Source organism: Myotis brandtii, unplaced genomic scaffold (genome assembly GCF_000412655.1).
Source record: "Myotis brandtii unplaced genomic scaffold, ASM41265v1 scaffold326, whole genome shotgun sequence".
Taxonomy (NCBI): Eukaryota; Metazoa; Chordata; class Mammalia; order Chiroptera; family Vespertilionidae; genus Myotis; species Myotis brandtii.
In genome coordinates, this window is record NW_005362534.1 from 1,163,870 (window position 1) to 1,185,922 (window position 22,053).

General features: G+C 40.6%; 1 protein-coding gene across 5 annotated transcripts in view; it reads right to left on the minus strand.

Moving 5' to 3' along the window:
- SH3KBP1 (SH3-domain kinase binding protein 1) overlaps positions 1–22,053 on the minus strand; it is a 274,936-nt gene that overhangs the window by 150,345 nt on the left and 102,538 nt on the right. For all 5 annotated transcript variants that reach the window (XM_014543459.1, XM_014543458.1, XM_005870951.2 and 2 more), the window contains exon 3: positions 10,258–10,361. In XM_014543459.1, the coding sequence (XP_014398945.1) occupies positions 10,258–10,361 (104 nt within the window). The remainder of the gene's footprint in view (positions 1–10,257; positions 10,362–22,053) is intronic.

Below are 22,053 nucleotides of genomic sequence, written 5' to 3' on the forward strand. Positions count from 1 at the left end.
AAGGGTTAAATAAAATTTTGTTATGGAGCCACTAACAGAACACCAGAAGTAAGAATAGCAAGCTGGCTTCTTGGAGGAAAATAACAGGGCATTTTGAGAACAAGCAAGTATTAAGTCACCAGTGGTGTGGTAGAACAGAGAGAGACCTAGAACCTTTGAATTTTTTTACCACCTGTGAACATTACCTACTCAATCAATATATACAATTTAAAAACTAAAATAATTAAAACAATAAAAGAATATTGAGTGAAAAGCCCAGTTCACATACTATCCTGAAACTTAGCAGTTATATTACTTTATTCAAATTTCCTACCAAACTGAACCCTGGTTTTTCTATCTGTATAATAAGGACAATTAATATACTTGATCAGTGTTAGAGATAGATGTACTACGATTCTACACTAGGGTCTGGGGACACATAACTGTATAGGACATGTCATTTTTCCCCTCAAGAAGTTGATGTTCTATCAAGGTATAAAGGGCATGTGGTTTAAAGAGGGGAGAGGATATATGTGACCAAAAACTAACAATGCAAGATAAATAGATGAGAAAATTCTATGACCTGGCACAAATCAAACTTGTTCCCCAAAATCAAGGTCATTGAGATCTGGGATGCTAAAGGAAGGCCTTGAGGAAAAAATAGAAATCAGAATTAAGTTTGGCCTCTTAGAGTAGCAAAGACAGATTCAAGTAGGGGTCGGGGTGTGAGACATTCAGGAAAGGGGGAAGCTGGTAGAGCCTGTGGAATGCAGACAGTCAGAATGGTGTTTAGAGCGTTTATTAGGGAATTTATGGAATATGGACTTGCAGAGTGATGATTATATCTGCATGATCACAGAATCTTCTGAAAAGAATCCATACAACAGCATCCATGCACAACAGTCCCAATGACTATTCAATACCAAATCACGGCATTTAATAGCATTGTAGTTTAAATAATTCTATGTTTCTATGCCAAGTCAACTGATACACACTATTCTTTCAAGGAGCTTTTTATAAGATTAGGATGGTTAGGAAGATTCACCATGAGCTTGAATATAAAGAGTCACAGGATTTGTAGCATGTGGTCCTTTGTGCTTGTCCTGAATAAGGAACCATAAAATGACCTTTCTCCTGTAATCACAGGACAGGAGGGAAAAACCAAGGGCATGGACCACAAATAAGCAGTTTCTGGCATAATCCCTGACAGCAAAGGGCAGCTGGGACAATTCCATTTGATTCAGTTTGACGGTATCTAAAATGTTCCTATCCCCAATAATAAGCAGCTCCAGCCCGAGATCCCTGAAGGAAGTGCTCCTGATGTGCAGAATTGGTGGGCTGCCTGCTGGGAAAACAGGGGTGCCTTCACCTCACCATAGCTCCAGATGCCTATATCACTGTCAGCACAGTCTGAGAGGAGTGGCCAACAGGGAAATAGCACAGATCTATCATTAGCCACACAGTGTGTAGAGGGGCAGACAATAAAAACACTGCTCATCCCTTGGTGGGTACACTTTCCATTGCAGGCGCCATAGGAAGGGGGGGTCTGGCCTCAGTACCAGTGAGGGCTGTTCAATACTTTTTCTTCCTATAGCTTGCTGCTTTGGTTGTGAAATTTAGGCTGGATATATGAGAAAAATGATCCTCACCCTCACACTATCCCTCTTTAATGATATTCCAGTTCAACTTCCCATATAAAAATGAGGACACTGAAGCCCAGAGTGATTACATTCATTCATTCACACATTCTTTCATTCATTCAAAGAGTAAAGCATAGTACCTTACAATATGGAATAAATAAATGAATACATGAATGAATGAATAGCAGAGAAATCATTGGGGGAAACCTCCATGGGGCCTACAAAGACCTAATGGCTTCACAAGAGGATTTTTTCCTTCCTGTGAGGAGCAAAAGGGACCTGACTATATTGGCCATTGGTCTTAATTAGGTACTGCCAAGCCTAGGTCTGTGTATCCCACCCAATTTCACTAATATTTAATGAGCAGCTATCCTATACTGCTTGAGAACCTCAGGACAGATTGATTGAGAAGTTTCTGCAACAAAGAAATTAACATACAGAGCCTGTACACCCCCTGCTTAGAAAAAGAGCTTGCTCATGTTTATGCTTCTATATTTAAAAGAGAAAGAAATGTGTCCCTTTGTAATAAAGTGGAAATTACGGATGTTACTAAAGGCTTATAATTTCTGACCCAAGGAAAATGATGAAAGGGGGTAGATACCCACGTTCTCCATATTCATGTTCTCCTCCACCAACACATACCTTAACATTACTAAAATTTACCTCAAAATGTATTCAGACTTGGTAGGTTGTATGCTTCTAGGAATTTATCCATTTATTCTAGGTTGTTCAATTTGTTGGTGTATAATTGTTCATAGTAGTCTCCTAAGATCCTTTGTATTTCTGTGGTATCAGTTCTAACCTCTCCTCTTTCATTTCTGATTTTGAGTCCTTTTTTTTTTCTTGGTGAGTTTAGCTAAAGACTTTAGCTAAAAACTTTGGGCTGAGTTTGTTCTTCTTTTCTAGTTCCTTGAGGATATTATGAAAAGTGAAATAAGTCAGAAAAAAGACAAATACTGTATGATCTCACTTATATGTAGAATCTAAAACAAACACCTCCTAAACTCATAGATAGTGAACAGATTGGTCATTGTTTAGAGGCAGGGGATATAAGGTAGGTGAAATGAATGAAAATGACCACAAGATACAAACTTCCAGTTTGATAAATTCTGGGGTTGTAATGGTGATAACAGTTAACAATCCTGTATTGTATATTTTAAAGTTGCTAAGAGAGTAGATCTTAAAAGTTCTCATTACATGAAAAAATTGTAACTGTGTGGTTATGTATGTTAATTAAATTCATTGTGGTAATCATTTCATAATATATACATGTATGAAATCATTATGTTGAACACCTGGAACTAATACAATATTATACACCAATTATCTCAATAGAAATTTATTCAGAAATAATTAAATGAGAATTTCAATAGTGGTCATTTACCTTACCTATGAGAACGAAAAGTAGTTTGAAAATTTAAAAATAATAGAGAAATATTAAGATAGGTATTTAAAGTTTTTAAAATTGAGGTATAATTCATATAAATGCACAGATCTTAACAGTACAAGTTGATCAGTATTCATACATCCATGAAACCCATACCTCTATTAACATACAGAGCATTTCTATCACTGCAGAAAATTCCCTTCTGTCCCATTCCAGGCAATCCACTTCCAAGCAACCACTAATCTGATTTCTATCACCCATGATTGATTTTGCCTTTTCTAGAACTCATGTATATGTGCTAAGACATAGTTTACATTTGGAATATTGCCGGGGGCGGGGGGGTGGAAACAAACATCAAACTCTTTCTAGAAAACATCTTTTTCTATTAGTGGAATTTCATATATATATATATATATTTATTTAAGGGAACCACTTTCTAAAGGCATAAACACCTACATTATTTTCCATTTTAGTTGCTTTAATTAACTATCCTTGTTGATTTGGGGACATAGAAAGCTGGTTGTGACAAATATCAACAAGTATTATCTAGGTCCTAAATGCCTGTGTAGTTCATTGTCTGATTACCTCTTTCTGGTAGGATCAAAACATTCTATACACACAGAATGCTTATTTTTCTTCCTTCCCCTCGTTCTTCTGAGAATAAGCCTATTCCGCATGAGAGGAGCCCCTCAAAGGAGAAATGTGTAGAGTAATTTAAAGGGAAATGACTTAAGAAAACATATACAACTTCTATTTAAGACTTTAGCAAACTTTGCCCAATGCGACAGAGCAACATCCATGATTTTCCTCATAGTGGAAAGGGTTTCTAGTAGGGCTTTTACAGACATCCTTCAGCAGTGCTTGAAAGTCCTGTCCTTCAAAACTACTGCAGACTAGTCTACAGGTCTCCAAATTATTAAATGATCTATGCTAAGACCTTATTATCATTCCAACTTGAAAATATAAGCAAATAGGAAATTAAGCCAGCAAGATAACCATTCTGATGAATCAAGATACTGAAGTTTTGTCCTGTCATAATTCCCAGGTGAGAAAACTGTCTATGGCAGCGGTTCTCAACCTGTGGGTCGCAATCCCTTTGGCGATTGAACGACCCTTTCACAGGGGTCACCTAAGACCATCCTGCATATCAGATATTTACATTATGATTCATAACAGTAGCAACATTACAGTTATGAAGTAGCAACGAAAATAATTTTATGGTTGGGTCACAACATGAGGAACTGTATTTAAAGGGCCAGAAGGTTGAGAACCACTGGTCTATGGGATGTGATGATCTTAAAAAACCATACCAAAGAATAGGGTATTTCTTTAAAAGTTCAGTGTGGGCAACACTATAACGTTTATGTCAACCAAATTTGACTGTATCTGCCAGCTCCTGCTTCCTATGCTCCACACCTGCCCTGAAGGTTCATAGGTCATACCCAACTTTAGAGCAAGGTTGCACTATCCTCCTGTCCATCCTATAGACTAGCCCAGTGGTTCCCAAACTTATTTGGCCTACCGCCCCCTTTCCAGAAAAAATATTACTCAGCCCCTGGAAATTAATTTTTTTAAATTTTTTAAAAAATATATTTTATTGATTTTTTACAGAGAGGAAGGGAGAGAGATAGAGAGTTAGAAACATCTATCAGCTGCCTCCTGCACATCCCCCACTGGGGATGTGCCCGCAACCCAGGTACATGCCCTTGACGGGAATCGAACCTGGGACCTTTCAGTCCGCAGGCCGACGCTCTATCCACCGAGCCAAACCGGCTTTGGCTTTTTTTAAATTTTAATAGCAGTTACTCATCGCCCCCAAATGCACCTGTGGCCATCACCGCCCCCCTGGATCGCTGCAGCGCCCACCGGGGGGCGGTAGCGCCCACTTTGGGAATCACTGGACTAGCCCATCACCTTATATAATGCAGCCAGTGCTTGCTGAATTCATCCAAGTACTTCTCACTTTCCACATGCCCTGTTGAAATGTCACCTATTCTAGCAAGCATCTTCACCCTCACTGAGAACCTTTGTTCTTAAATCCCTCCCTCATTTATCATTGCCATCATTTACCACTCTAATAACATCTTGAGTTATTAATTACATTTTAAACTGTGTCTATCTTACCCTCCCTGACTCTATCTGACTATGGGGTGGGGGTGGGGGTGGAGGCTGAAAGTTCCAACCTTCTAATCACATGATTAGCTCCACTGGCAACCCTCACCCTTTGGTACTTCCAAAAGTCATCTCATGAGCATAACAAAAGACACCTTGATCACTCTCTCTGCTTAGGAAATTCCAAGGATTTTAGGAGCTCTGTGCCAGAACGACTAGGCAAAGACCAAATATATATTTCTTATTATAAGTCACAATATAATAACTACCCATCCAAACTGACAAAGGCTATCTGATGAGTTAAAGTTTTGAAGGATTTCAACAGCCTATTTAGCTCTAGATAAAAGAACCAAATCTCCTGCTATGCGTACAAGAAGGAAAATGTGTTAAGTTACTTGGAAGTGCAAGTTACTTCTTTGTAAACTACAAGGCCAGGTTAGGCTTTAAGTCTGAAACTGAAGCCAGTGGTCTCCAGCCAGCCTGACTAGGGACCACTGAGAAACACCTCAAAAACTAACGACAAAGAGCAAATAAAAGCAAGAATCTCTGAACATCCCTTAGGTCACGACTAAGACAGACTGGTTGAGACCAAGCTCATCCAACACAAAGGGAAAAGCGGCTCATTTCTCAAGCTTTAGATGACACAGACAGGAAAAGAAAGAGGCTTCAATGACCTTTTCCAAAAAAATAGGCCAACAAGCCAGTTTTGAAATTTCAGAGGCTCTCAGATGCTATTTCTCCAGGTAACCTTTTCCATATGCTACCTCTGTTCTTATAATCTGAACTTTGCCTGATTTATCAGTCTTCTCCACTGTGGACAAAATGACACAAATGTGTATTTACAATGATCTCTCTAAAAATATCTAACTAGAAATCCAGCCTGCTATTTTTCCTTTTGAATTGGCAAGCTAGTTCATTTAGATTCACAATGATGGATCTAATGATGAGAGGAGAATCACTCACTACTCTCTAGCCAGGAGGCAGAAGCAAGGTGAGGGCTTTCTTGAGCAATTTCCCCTTGCCAACTCCACTTAGCCCTGGATTGCCATACACTCTCTATTCCTTCTCTAAGCCACATTACAGAGGACCATAGTTGACTCCTGCCTAATGAGGGTCAGGGCTGTGTCTACCCAAACGTGCTTAAGCCCACTGCTCTTATTGCTAGCCCACAATTTGGTTACATAGCTAAAAAATATGAATGAGAAAGGGTTAGTGGTGTAAAGGGATAATGGTAATGACTTGAAGGTTAAAAACACTGCTGAATTAGGTGTGGACAAGACAACAGAGAGATTAGGTGTGGCAGACTGTAGTACTTTAGCTTTACATACTCCAGTTGCTTCACAGCATGTGCATTTGTGTGTATAGCTTTTCAATATAGTAGAATCATTCTATTAACGAATCAATAAAAATACAACATATGTATATATACACACACAATACAATATATTTTTATTGACCAGTAGATTGATTGATTCGTGCCCTCACCCCCCTAGTGTCTGTGTCCATTGGTTAGGCTTATATGCATGCATACAAGTCCTATGGTTGATCTCTCCCCCTTCCTCCCACCCTCCCCTGCCTTCCCTCTAAGGTTTGACGGATTGATTCTATAGTATTGCAAAGTTATTGCTATTGTCTTACCTCAATCAGTCCCTGATTTTTTAGGGTTTTTGTTTATTTTGTTATTAGTTTTCAGCAGAATTAGAAAATAGCTATCCATTAGCATTTATACAACATCCTTTATAAGAGAAAGGGGCAGATTTTATATTATACAGTGATTATGGCCCCAAATCCACAATATTACAAGTAAGTTGGAACAATCGGGAAATTAATTTTTGATGATATAATTTTAAAAATATGGATTAAAAGTCCAACCTTTATGTTTTGTTTTACATAAATAGCATAGGATCAGAGCTACTTTTCATTTTTCCTACTTGAAGAAAGACAGAACGAAGCCTACCATTGAACTGGCAGTGAGTGGAAAGAAGACTGGGATTGTGGGTGCTGGTGAAGTTCTATGTCATCTAGGTGAAGAGAGTAACAGCCCTGTGATCACTCTTCTTTAGCCATTCATGCTTGCTTCCCCTACACCCAATAGGTAGGTGAGTGTGAGTAATACTTCCCAGAAATTTATTAATAAATTTCCTTATCTTAATATGTATTTTGTTAAACATTATTACAACATTTTCCCGGTCAGCGTGGCTCAGTGGTTAAGCATCGACCTATGAACCAGGAAGTCACTGTTTGATTCCCAGTCAGGGCACATGCCTGGGTTGCAGGCTCAATCCCCAGTAGGGGGTGTGCAGGAGGCAGCCAGCAATGATTCTCTCTCATCATTGATGTTTCTCTCTTTCCTACTCCCTTCCTCTCTGTGAGCAATAACAAATATATTTTTGAAAAACATTATTACAACATTAAAGGAAAAACCATCTTTGACAGAACCATTTTCCATTCTTATTCCATCTCTGGTCATGTGCATGTAGCTATATTTTATATGACTATATCCTTGTATATGCAATTTTGTGTTCTAATCTGTTCATTTATTTTGCAAAAAATATTTTCATATTTACATTTATTAATTTACTTTATTCATCAAGCCTTTATTAAGGTATGTATTAGGTTTTAGGCACTATTCCAGGAACCACGAATGTAAAGATAGATAAAAACCAGATCCCTGTTGTTAAAGAGCTAGCAAGTTAGCAGAATATACCAGGTAATTACAATGCACAGTATTGTCATAAATACAGACTTAAAGGCCTCTGTGTTTGCCATCTTAATGGCTTCACAATCTTCTAGCGGGATAATATAACAATTCACATAACTATTCACTTTCTTGATTATTTTTCATTATCACGTGTACTGCTGCAATGAACATATTTCACTTTTTTTCCTGTTAACCATTTTCTGTGGATAAATTCCTTGGAGTGAGATTACTGGGTCAATGTGTAGTATTAATTCGGATTTTTATAGGTCTTGACATACCTTGCTAAATAGCTTCATAAATATATACAAAGTCACCACTTCCAAGCATTGCCAACATCTTACCACTAAATAATTTCTTAGAATTCTCAAAAGCAGGACCCATTATTGTGTTCAATTGTATTTATTTAATTAATAGCAGGGTGGAACATTTTCTCATCGTTAGGATTTTTATGTCACCATGGGGGATTTGTGTTTATGGAAAATTTATCTATCATTTATCACTGTTATGGCAGCTTCCTAATATATTTTCAGATGGTACAAATAACTTTTCATCCTAATTTATTGCAAAATTTTCTGTGTTGTTCTCTTTGTCTAGCTAGATTCACTTCAAATCATACCAAAATTTTAACTCTTTTTTAAAATTAGGCACACTGTTGTTGGTTTTTTTCCCTCTGGAATTTCTTCCATGGTGTCAGTCTTAAGAAATCTGTCCTTCTACCATTGGTATAAATAGTCTACGCTGTTGTCCATTTTTCACTCATTCAACTTTCAACAAATTTCCTATGCGTCCTTCTTGGCACCATGGATAAAAAATGATGAATGAATGACATATTAATACAACTTATTATTATCCAAAACTTGGAAATAGGCAAAGGGGTTACTGCATGTCTTCCAAGTGCCACACAGGGAGCCTGATTAATGAATTCTCCAGGGATACATATCTTGTTTGACATACTATGTACTATGCATGAGGTTAGTTTACAACTCTGTTAGTGGGGGTGTTAACTGGTAGAAAAGTGAAAGCAATGAAAATGATTCTTGCCACATGGCAATGAAAATAGATTTTGACCAGCAGAGGTGGAAGTGATTTATCCCCTAAAAAAGATAACCTCAGAGGTTACAGCTTCAACTGTAGGATACTACGTAGTTTTGCATCTAACTTAGCAATCTTAATCAAGAATTTTCTCTTTCAGTGATTATAAATACTTTGCTCTTTCACAATTCCCTTTGAGTCAGCCTTACCATCTTACAGATCCCCTCATTAGTGAGTTAAATAAAGCTTTGACACATGCTCACCTTATGTTTGTATGTGAGTCAGGAAATCTGGCTGCTAGCATCAGCCCTATTCACATCATAGTTCATTTAGTATCCTTGACTTCTAGCTTCCCTTTTTGTAAATTGTGGGTTTCTGTAAGGTCCAATGGTATTCAGGAAACCAAAGCAATCAGAAAACTGTATTTCTATATACATATAACATGCATTGAATCAGAATGAATGATCAGGTTCTAAGTCCGAAGCCCAGGCCCTCCCAGGGAGTCTGAGAAGCCCATACCACTGTCTGATGGGACACTTCACCAGCAAGGCTGTCTCTGAGTAGCCAGGACCAAACAGGAACAAGGGACAGTGGTGCAGTGGGAAGAACAAGGTCTCCAGCCAAGTGGACCTGGCTTCAATCCTCAGCCCTACCTCTTCTAGAGTTTCTTGAGCTTCATTCTTCATTTACAAAAGAAAATGGGCCCAACGGGTGTTGCTCAGTGGTTGAACATCAACCTTTGAACCAGGAGGCCACGGTTCCATTGCCGGTCAGAGCACATGCCTGGGTTGTGGGCTCGATCCCCAATGTGGGGCGTGCAGGAGGCAGCTGATCAAGGATTCTCTCTCATCATTGATGTTTCTATCTCTCTCTCCCTTTCTGTTCCTCTCTGAAATCAGTAAAAATATATATTTTTTTTTAAAAAAAGGAAGTGCTTGTGATAAGCCAACAGGGCAGTGTGTAAAGAACCTCGTCACACATGGCACATACTAGGTCTTCCATGAATATCACTTATTTTCCTTCCCTCTGAATGCACAGTGTCCCCCGCACTGAATACTGAATCCATCTTCTAGACATCTCTAGATCAAGAGCACTTCTGGATATCCAGAGGCTACGAGCAATTGAAGCAGAGGAGAAAAGCTGTGGCACTGTGTTGGAATTTCAGAGGTGCCTAGCACTAGCATGCTGTGTTAGAAAGATAATGGTTTTAAATGGCCACACATCTGGCCCCAGCAGAACTGGTGGCATCCATCTCTGAGAACCCTTTTCCTCTGAGAAGAAACTCAACTAGATTATGTCTAAGGTCTCTTTGAGCTTTAACATCCACCACGGAAAGGCCAACCAGCCATGAGTTGGTTCAGACAACCCGTTCAAGGCTACCACATCTGCCTGCCTGGCACACTTACCTCTCCTACCACCTCTATGATGTCACCAACTTTCAGCTCCAGCTCGTCATCATTCTGGGGCAGGTAGCTGAACGCCACCTGGCACCGGCGCCTCCGCCGCTCGCCTAAATGGGAAAAGCAAAATATTTAGATACAGCACTTGTCTCAAAATTAGATTTTAAGGAGAGGCTTCCTAGGCATGCAGGCAAATTAAGCTGACTTGTATCAAATATGCTCTCTGGGACGTGGCTAGAGGCACAGCAGCCCTGTTCTCTCAGAGAGAGGCAGTAGAAAGCAGAGCAATGCTTCTTGGTCTTTTAAAAGCTGCCGGGTCAGAAAGGCATGGATATGAGAAACCAATCCGTTGGTGCAAAAGGAAAAACCCCACCCCGAAGCGCTGGAGCACAGTGTTGCCTTAAACGGTTTTCCATGGATGGGGCTTTGTATTTGCTGCTGTTGATTTTTAATGAAAGCTGATGTGATATAGTAGAGTAAAAAGAATGGTCTGCTTCTAATGCTAGCAAGGCAGAGGAAATTTTTCCCCAATGTGCAAAGGAAAAGATAAACTAGCCTGGCCTTTTTCTCACTAATCATCACCCTTTCAACATGCTGGAACTCAGGCCTGATAAGCAGAGGCTAATTAGATTTCAGGCTGCTCTTGGTGCCATTTCAAACGCCCCCAGGGGTTCAACAAATCCACTTCTGTCCTCTTCCCTCTGTTCCCAGGGGATCCATTAACAGGATCCCTGGCTGCTTACATAGAACCAACTAAGGCAGGCAAATCAAGATAAAAGCCAGGAGCACACTTCACTTGACCAGGAGTCACTCAAGGTTATAGCATCTCACTCACCCAATGTGGCCCCACTGGGAGGCCCTCTCTGACTTAGAGCTGGTTCAAGTACAGACACACCTATCCACACCACATATGTGCATTGTGGGGAGAAAAAACATGCATGTGGTATGTGTAATGGGTAGGGGAGTGAGGGAGACAGAGAGACAGACAGCAGTGGAGGCCCAAGCTGGGCATAGGTGACTAGGAGAAAGGAACTGAGACCAGCATTGCTCAGAAGTTTGTCGCTTAAAGCTGACCACCTCACATCATTCCTTCCTGCCAACACATGGCCTAGAAAACCAAAGGGATCATCAACTTCAAGGAAACATTTAGAAATGCTTACATTATTTTTGGAGACTGCCTACAGGAATTCTTTTTCATTTCTAATCTTTTCCCTGAGAAAGCAAATCCCTATAGGGGTGATCATAGGCCACATTAAGGGCCCCACACAGAACATCATACAAAAGGGAAGGTCTTTGCTACATCTGATGTGCTCACTGATCAATATTTTTCAAAAGCCACTGGCCTAGTTCTCTCTGTTCCATTTTTCTCTGCCTGAACCTCACTAAGGAAGAACAGAGTTGAACAGAGGGAAGAGGGCAGAAGTTCAGAATCAATATCTTGTCTAATCACATCTTTGGCAACTACAAGAATATACTCCACCCCTTTGTACAAGATCTCAAGCTGTCTGATCTTGATGAGAACAAACGCTGATTTGTTCAGGCCAATTCCCAGGTGCTAATAGCATTGTCAGCAGGCAGAGTAGGCTCTCCCATGGACAGAGGACCCACCCAACTGTCTTTTCCCAGGCAACAAGTGAGAAAGTGTGGTACCCCAGTGCAAAGACCTCCACCGCTATTCCATGGTTTCCAACACAACAGAAGACCAATCAAGCACTGTGCATCATAAAGGATAGAGAGTTCTCATTCTAGCTAAGAAAGTCTAGATGACAAAGTGATCTTGGCACCCATAACCTGGGCCTGGTGACTCTCATAGTCCCCTTAAGATGAAGTTCTACTATAAATCTTTAAAAGCATTATTTGCTAGCCCTGGCCGGTTTGGCTCAGTGGATAGAGAGCATCGGCCTGCGGACTGAAGGGTCCCGGGTTTGATTCTGGTCGAGGGCGTGTGCCTTGGTTGCGGGCACATCCCCAGTAGGAGGTGTGCAGGAGGCAGCTGATCGGTGTTTCTCTCATCGATGTTTCTAACTCTCTATCCCTCTCCCTTCATCTCTGTAAAAATAAAAAAATAAGCATTATTTGCTAGATGTTATGTTAAAAGCAAACTCTGCAGATACAAATCTGAATACAAAACAAATAAACATGACAAATGTCTAGAACCCAACACTCATAACCACCGAAGTCACCAAATTCCTGACTGAACTGACTTAAAATAGCATCTAAAGACCTACTGTTAGCTGAACTCACAAAACTTACAGTTGCATGCAAGTTCAATATTCACAAAAACCTCTGTAAAAAGTAATATCTAATCCAACATGGCAAAAGAGAAAGTGAGATATTCTTCAAGAAAAGACTGAGCTAGCAGATTCCAGAACTGCTTGTTTGGTATTAGGAAGAATGACACATTTACTCTGCCAGACTAGTCAATATTTCTTTAAAAGCTTTCAAGAAGGCTATTCAATTAGTGGCATAAAGTTTTATGAGGCACACTGCCAACATACAGGATTAATAAAAGTAAGCCCTACCCTGACTGGCGTGGCTCAGTGTTGGCCCATACACTGAATGGTTATGGGTTCGATTCCTCATCAAGGACATGTACCTGGGTCGCAGGTTAGATCCCCAACTCTGGTCAGGGCAACCAATCCATGTGTCTCTCTCACATCATTTCTCTTTCTCTCTCTCTCTCTCTCTCTCTCTCTCTCTTCCCTCCCTTCCTCCCTCCCTTCCTCCCTCCTTCCTTCCCTCCCTCCATTCCTTTCCTCCCAATCTCTCTAAAAAAAATCAATGGAAAAAATATCCTAGGGTTGATGATTTTAAAAAAAAGAAAGAAAGAAAGAAAGAAAAGTGAGTTTTCACAGGAGGGATCCAGAGGTTGCTGTGGTAAAGGCCACCTAATCAGACCCCAAGCAGAAACAGCTACTCCCTCTGGCACTGGGATAGCTTTCATCTCTAAAGCACTTCTGATACCCATCACTCTTATCACATCCTGGCAAATACATAAGTTCAAAAGAAAAAGGAAGGAGCCTGAATGAGCAATCATTTTTGCAAAAGTGGAAATTGGGGCTCGGTGACTTACCCGAGGTTACCAAGCTAGTAAGTGACAGTATGTCCTTGGCCTGAGTTCAGAGCTCTCCCTTCAATGCTGGATGAACCAATTCAGCTCCAATCTTGTCCCAAATTCTCTGTGATCTGTACTTAACTGCTTTCTGCAACACTATATAACATAGCCTTAGGTCTTCACCAGGGCTTTCTCATCACAGATAACTGTCAAACTCCTAGACTGCTGCTCTTCCAGGCCTCAACTTCTACACATCAGTTTCAATCTTGCTTTCCAGTTCTACCCAACCTAAAGCCCACTTCAGGGGGGCTGTTGATGTGGAGACACTGCATTTCAGTTGCTTCCATATATCTTAAATTTAAGGAAGCTCTTGATGTCATTTTCCATTTTTTCCTCTCTTGGCATTTCATTGATGTTTACTAGCCAGTCTTGACTTTGCTCAAAGAAGTAAGCAGACAACATATATAGGGTGTCCCCCAAAAATGTATAGACACTTTTAACAGCTGATAACTCACTTAATTTTCACTCCTTTTCAGGTTTAACTGATTTGAAATAATGGGTGAATCCAAACTAAGCTTTGGACAATGAAAATTTATCCTATAGTGCCACTAGACTTTTTTTATGAGGCTATGTACAAGATAAAGTTTATGTACACAAATAGTGCACACAATGATTCTTTTTTTTTGGCAGTTTTTTTTTATTGCTTAAAGTATTACAAAGGGTATTACATATGTGTCCTTTTTTTCCCCCGCCCTTGACAATCCCCTGGCTTCCCCTACCCCCCAGGGTCTTATGTCCATTGGTTATGCTCATATGCATGCATACAAGTCCTTCGGTTGATCTCATACCCCCTGTTTGTGATTCCATTGTTTCATGTTGTCAGTAGTGCCTGGACCAAAATGGTCATCAGTTTGAAAACAGGCATTGAAAAAATTTATTTCTGTAGATTCTTTTAAATTTTGAAAATGAAGTGTATATTAATAAACACTGCCTTTATAATCATTCGGTGTGTATACATTTGTTGGGACGACCTGTATATCTGAACAAGAAATTATATATATTTGATTTTAAATTTAGTCCTCTTAAAAGATAGAAAAGACTTGTTTTAAGGAGGCAAAGCTATATGTATACAACTGTTCAGGGCAGCACTGTTTCTAACAGCAAATGTATACAAGCACAGAGATCTACACAGGAAACATCCTGAATGTCCACTGGGAGGGAAAGGCTACATAAATCATGTGGAAAATGAAACAGCCATTAAATAGAGCAAGCAGCTCTATGTGTACTAACGTGTAAAGGGTGTCCATAATACATTAAGTTCAAAGACCAAGTCACATAATATGTACAATATAAGCCCAACATTGTAAACACACAGACATCCTCACTCTATAACCTCCACCATGGACTCTTTATTTACTCCTGATCACACACAACCTAGCCCAGAGTATGCATTCAACAAATGTTTATAAAAGAATAAGTGGATTCATTCAACATTCAACTAATATGTGACATCCTGGTACCATTAAGTGAATGATAGAAAGGGTATGTATTCCCAAACAAACTTTAGCACAGAAAATGGTATGGAAGAGTACACTCCAATGTAACAGTGGTATTTTTGGAAAAAGGGTTGGGAGAATGTAAAGAGAGACTCATTTAAATGTTTCTGCACAAAAATTTGTATTTACAAAGGGCATGTAACACACAAGTTTTAAAACATCACAGTCACCTATTAAAATAATTATTTTCTATTATGAAACAGCCTTCTGATGACATTAATAGTAAAGTTAGTCTTATTTTCCAAGTAAATAAATACCAATAGAATCAGGCAGAAAGGTAGTTGTCACAAGCTAAATGACAAGGGGGCTCTGAACTGATTGTGGATGATCCATAAAGACAGTGGGAAGTGTGAGCCCAGAAAAAGCTCCACACCTGTAGCCCACACTAATTATTCTGATGAGACACTGTTAAAGAACCCCAAGGAGCCCCACAATATTCTCCCAGTTACCAATCCAGGATCATTTTCCCTGGACTGACTCCTCAGACCACACAGCCCAGGCAGCCATGTCCCTCCTGGCAGTGGAGGGGCCCTGTGTCCATTGGAGCTCACTCACACTCACTCACTCATTCACACATGCTCAACCACAAGGGCCTTTCTCTGGGTTCCCCTAACAACCACTGTTTTTCTCTAGCTCTGCCCACATCCAAGAGTATTTCAGTTATCTCTGAGTGTCAATGTATATGTTTGTCTCCACCCTTTCAGCTCTGACACCTTCCAACTCTTTCATGCACACTTTTGTCAACAAATACGAGCCCTGGCAAGGTAGCTCAGTTGGTTAGAGCGTCATCTCAATATGCCAAGTTTGCGGGTTCGATCTCTGGTCAGCCCACATACAAGAATCAACCAATGAGCCCTGGCTGGGTGGCTCAGTTGGTTGGAGTATCATCCTGTACACAAAAAGGTTGTGGGTTTAATTCCCGGTCAGAGCACATACCTAGGTTTTGGGTTTGATCCCTGGTCAGGATGTCTATAGGAGGCAAGCAGTAAATGTTTCTCTCTCCCTCCCTCTCTCCCTCCCTCATTCCCTCCTTCCTCTATCTGGGCATGTCCTTAGGTGAGGATTTAAAAAAAGAATCAACCAATGAATGCATAAATAAGTGGAACAACAAACTGATGTCTGTCTCTCTCAAATCAATAAATCAAAAAATTAAGACAAAAAACCCAATGTGACTCATTTGCCAGCACCCACATATGCCTCATGATGGTTATGTGGATGCTACTTTATGACAAATGCCCACTCTCGATCCATCTGTGAGCTTAAGTGCCGCATGTGTAGAAACAGAGGGAGGGTCACAAATCCCTGATCTAGTCCTTCCTCAGTCCAAGAAACTTCAGTCTAATGTCCTGTTTAAAGAAGCCATTGAAAACAGTCTTAAAGTCAGTCCATTAACATATGACCCCAAAATTGAGTTTCTGCTACCAGTGCAATACAGAAAGATGCAATCCATTCAATAAACTGAGTTTCCACAAAGAGAAGCAGCATATGGATATTTTCAATGTTAACACTGTCACCAGATGTTTCCTTAGAAGCCACATCTATAGTTTTGGTGTCATGAGCATGAAGAACTCCTCCAACCATGTTGTCTTCCACCTCAACCGTGTTATAAAAATGAGGTATAAATTGGCTGTGTGGAAGGACACACACACACTAACTGTACAGCTCATGCCATGTGGTCCACGTTGATAGTACAGAGAGAATCCTGGGCCTCATGACATGCAGAGACAGATGAGCCAGTGGTCCCAGCATTGTGATCACCTCGTGTGGCCTACTTCATGGCTCTTTGCCCAGTTTTTTCAAGTATAAAATTGGAATGATGGGGACAGACCTACTTTACTGAAAGGCTTGCTGCCCCATGACTCCTCCCCTTTTTTCCAATTGTCTTTACATTCATGAATATGTGAAAAGGCGGCTTTGTTAATTATACCAGTTCAACCAGTATTCTTTTCACCAGACTTCTCTTCCCATCAGAGTGAGATAAAGGAACCACATTGAACAACAAAGCCAGAAATATGTATAAATGGCCTTCTGGTTTCCCCTTTTCTTAGGCTGGGCCCAGGGGTTGATTTTGGCCTTTCAGCATGCCCCTTAATCCAAGTGACCCGACCCACAGAAGGACATTTCTCCTGGGGACATTTCTCCAAAGTGTCCCTGTGTCCCTGCCTGACTCCCCAGGCCCAGGCCACCATCTCCCTGGGGAGGCAGTCTGGATGTTCAGAGGAGAAAATCTGATCCATAAAGCTCATTGCTTTTCTCTGCCTCAGCAAGGCTGATATGGGCAAAATGCCCAAAAGAACACGACATATTTATAGAGTTTTGTTTGATCTACTTTTAAATGCTCCATGCAGAGTCATTCAAGTAAAATGAGAATACAGAATTTCAAAGGAAAAACTGAAGGAAGATTCTAAATATAAGTTATTTGTTGCACATAAACAAGATTTCTCCCTTCTATTCAACATATTCCCTCTAACATCTATTTTTAAAGGCATTCTCAAACTTTGTTGCTGACAAATGGACCTATCAGACTCCTAACTTTTACCATTAAGGGGGAAGCAGGGAGAGAACAAGAAGAGGAAAGAGGATGGGGTGCATGTGAGCACATGCATATTAGGAATTGTGACAAGGGTCTAGAAATATCCTAAAGACCCTCATCTGGGATTCATTTCTCTTGCCTATTATTTTTTTAAAATATATTTTTATTGATTTCAGAGAGGAAGGGAGAGGGGGAGAGAGAGATAGAAACATCAATGATGAGGGAGAATCAGTGATCAGCTGACTCTTGCACACCCCACACTGGGGATCGAGCCCACAACCCGGGCATGTGTCCTGACCGGGAATTGAAGCATATCTTCCTGGTTCATAGGTCGATGCTCAACCACTGAGCCACGCAAACTGGGCTATCTCTTGCCTATTCTTAGAGAATTCTCGGGGGGAAACACCATAAACAGATACAGTCCGTCAGATTTGAAAATCAGTACCAAAAAATGGTTACTGTATAGGGAGATTTAGAGAATGACAGAAGATTCCACATTTCACTTTATAAAGGAGGAAAAATATCTGTATTGTAAGCAGTCAAAATGATTTTTAAATTTTGACTCATTTTTAATTTAGTTTCCCTCTTATCCCCATCACAATAAAGAAAGAGGTAGCCTAGGTATTTATGAATTTTCTTGATGCAAATGGGGGTTGTCATATCCACAATTTCCTTCTTCTTATCTACAAGCAGAGGCTCTTAACAGGAGTTCCTGGATAGAATTCAGGGGATCTAAACTTAGATGGAAAGGAAATGATATCTTTATTTTTACTGTCCTCTCACTAAAATCTGGCCTTTCTTCCACTATACACATGGGCAACAAATCACACTGGTATTAGCAGCACCTGTGGATTTTCTATATTTCCCATCACAGGGATAGTTATTTTCATTCCACATCATGGTCGTTGCAATTATCTTAAAATATCATTTACACTCATCCCTATTTCAAAATTATGATAACTTCCAGACCCAGTGCTGTATCTTGCTATTAATGAGTCAATAAAGAATATGTATTACTATGTTTTTGCAACATTTTGAAAACTGTATTTCAGTATAATTGGTTTCCTTTGTAGTTCTATGGATTTGATTTTATTCATTTACAAACATTACACTGAGAGGGGTTCCACAGACCTCAAGAGACTGGCAAACAGGTTCCACAGCAATTTTTTTTAAAGTTAGCTTTTAATCCCTCTTTTCAAAATTATGATTTGCAAGGAAACACAAAGGTACAAGAGGAGATTATGCATGTAAAATAGAGCAGCAAACGTAACATTTGGACACTACACTGGAATGTTTTATGGGTTTTGGAGCAGCACATAATGACAAAAGAACCATATTGGGCAACTTAATAGGTCCTGATCCACGAATGGTTGTATGGCACAGCATTCAGGAGGCTGCTTGCCAAGTGCCCTCTTATTATCCGGGTCAGTGGCTGGCAAGAGCCCTGCTCTGTCATCTGGCACCTTGGCTCAGCTGAGCTCAATGCCCATGCTCCCTTGCACAAAGGCCAGCACAGCTCATTTGCAGGTTGACACCTGCCACTGCCTCTACATCCCACCTCCAATAGAGCCCTACATTTCCCTCCCTTTGCTAGCTAGTAAAGTTCCAGAATGCACTCCAAGGCCCATTCCTTCCAACCCCAGCCAGGGATAAAAAAGTCACTTGGGCTTCTGTGTACCCACATATCTTTATATACACTCTTTCTAGTTAGTTGCATTGTCATTGTTTGCCTGCATGTCCCCAGAGCCTGCTGGGCAGTGAGTGCACAAATGTTTCATGAAGGGAGGGGCCTTTATACCAATGTTTATAACTGTACAGGATTTGCCTAGAGGGGCGGCGTGACTTGCACTATGGTCCCATCTTTGTGCTTTCAGTAGAGGATGAAGGACCCTGAGATTAGTAAGTCCAACTGAGACTTAAGCCAGCTGACCAATTCTTCAAAACATTTTTTTTAAATCAAGAAAAATGTAATTCCACTTTTCCGAAGCTACACTCCAGATAACTTACATGACATGTGCCAAGACATATGCATAATGTTCACTGCTACATTATTTAGAAAAGTGGAACACAGGAATCATCCTAAATGTCCTTTGAGAAGGGAACTGGTTGGTCAAGTCATGGGATATCTACTACACATGGACTAAGAGAGGTGGTGTCACTCCCAATGAACTAATACTGTCACATTTCCAAGATTCTCTTCAATCTAACAGAACTGCAATACAGCATAAACAGTATGATCCCATCTGTATTTTCTTAAATACCAATATGTCTGTATCACTTAAATTACATCGTACCATCTGAAATTGACATTTTTGTGGTCGAATCTCTGTGATTTCTTATGGTTTGCCCTAGTATAAATGTATGGAGTGTTCCTAGGAGTATGACCAGGGGAAGGAATTTTATGTTACTCTTCATGCCATGACTTTCCTTCAATTTTTTACACTAAGTATTATTTTTATAATAAGTCTAACCCAAGAACACTCGGGGTGAGTCTATAAGGAAATGTACAACTCACATAAAAAGCAAAAGAGCAGTGAGGGCTAAACAGCACAATGACAGAAAAAGCAGTCTCACTGTGTGGGCGGTTTCGTGGTCTTCAGGACAACGAAGCCCATTCCTGTGGGCATGGCTTCCTCTAGGGGCTGCAAATGGCTCTGGCACCAAGGCCCCTCTAGAGGGGTGTCTTCCAGAAAAGGAGAGGTGTGAGGTGAATGAGCAGTGCCAAGGGACTAGGTACTTGTAAACAGACTTTTTTCCAAACTAAAATGTTAGTGACGCATACATTTTCTCCTTGCTCCAAGCAAATAAAGGAGTTTCTCATTTACTTAAGCAAGTCCTATTTTCCTTGTAAGTATGGGAGAGTAGCAAAGGCACGTTAAAAAATGGCATCTCAGGCTTTGCATTTCCAAATTGATATGCACCTTTACTCTCCCCTCAGAGGGAGGGAACCAAGTGTCATGAAAAGTGTAAATTTAGAAATTATAAATCTAGAAAGTGTCAATCTAGAAATCTTGAGGCAAGAAAATGAATATAGAGTCATTCGTGGAGAAAGGACAGCAGTGGGGAAGAAAGGAGAGAAATAAATGCATGTGAATCTCTCCAACACTGATTTTTGTCCGCACTACTTGCTTCAGCATTTAAATATCTTCACCTCAACAGGCTTTATTATAAAGTCAGTCTCCTTTGCAGGATGAAACCTCCTGAAGGGCAGGAATTGAGTTTTTCTACTCTTCTGCAGCAGGACTTGGCAAACTTTGCCTAAAGGGCCAGAGAGTAGGCTTTGAGGGCCTTACAGTCTCGGTGGCAACTACTTAACTCTGCTGTTGCAGTGGAAAAGCAGGCATAGATAATATCTAAATAAATGGGTGTGTCTATTTGCCAATAAAACTTTATTTACAAAAACAGTACAGAATTTGGCCTATTGACTACGGTTTTCGGACCTCCGATCTATAGAAAGGAGAAATAAAAGGTCCATATCAGAGATCAGGGATGATTTTTTTTTTAAGAAAGAGCAAGAAACATTGCTAAAGTTGAATCAGCTTAGAAGTGACCCCCTCCCAGACACCTTCCCAATAACTGCTTTTGAGGCAGGGTTAGTTTAGGTGCCCCCATCACCACCACCACAGGATAGCACAGCAGCCAATGCATAACCACTCTCCTCACCCTGCCCGTACCACCAGGACTGTTTGAATCTCCATTCCTAGACTCCTGTGGGCAGCAGCTGAGCTGACCTCCTTGTGGATTACTAAAAGCTAGCCCAGAGCCCAGCCAGAACAGTCCTTTAGTAATGATCTCAAAAACAAGGGAAAGAGGCCCAGCCGGAATGGCTCAGTGGTTGAGCATCAACCTTCGAACCAGAAGGTCACAGTTCGATTCCCTGTTGGGGCACATGCCCAGGTTGCAGCTCTATCCCCAGTGTGCAGGAGGCAACCAATCAATGATTCACTCTCTTTGATTTTTCTATCTTTCTCTCCCTCTCCCTTCCTCTCTGAAATCAATAAAAGATATTTTTAATTAAAAAAAGGTAAAGGATGACAAACAAAGAAATGATGAAGGAGGAGTTGATGAGTTGATGAAGGGTTGATGAGAAGAAATGAAGGTTGGGAAGCAGAAGAGAGAAGCAGCAGGAGTCTGACAGATGGAAGAATCTGCTGCTCAACCATGTGGGGACAGTTGAGGACATGACAATTGCCTCCCATCAGCCATTCTACCACAAAACATCTAATCTGGGCCAGGTCCAGCCAGGGATGGGTTCAGGGATGGATAGGCAGCCATAAGCTAGGGTGGCACAATGAGAGGCAAAGATGGGTCTGCCCAGGGAATCTCAAAGAAAAGAAGGCCCCCTGTCCTTTCCCCACTGGCTGTAATCAGGGAAGCCCACTAACTGGCCACAGCATGAAGCCAATTGAGCAAGAGGTGGGGCAGAGAGAGAAGAAACCTGGGCCCCAAGGAGCTTGCCTGACCCCTAGACCAGTGGTCGGCAAACTCATTAGTCAACAGAGCCAAATATCAACAGTACAATGATTGAAATTTCTTTTGAGAGCCAAATTTTTTAAACTTAAACTATATGGGTAGGTACATTGTTATTAACTTAATTAGGGTACTCCTAAGGCTTAGGAAGAGCCACACTCAAGAGGCCAAAGAGCCGCATGTGGCTC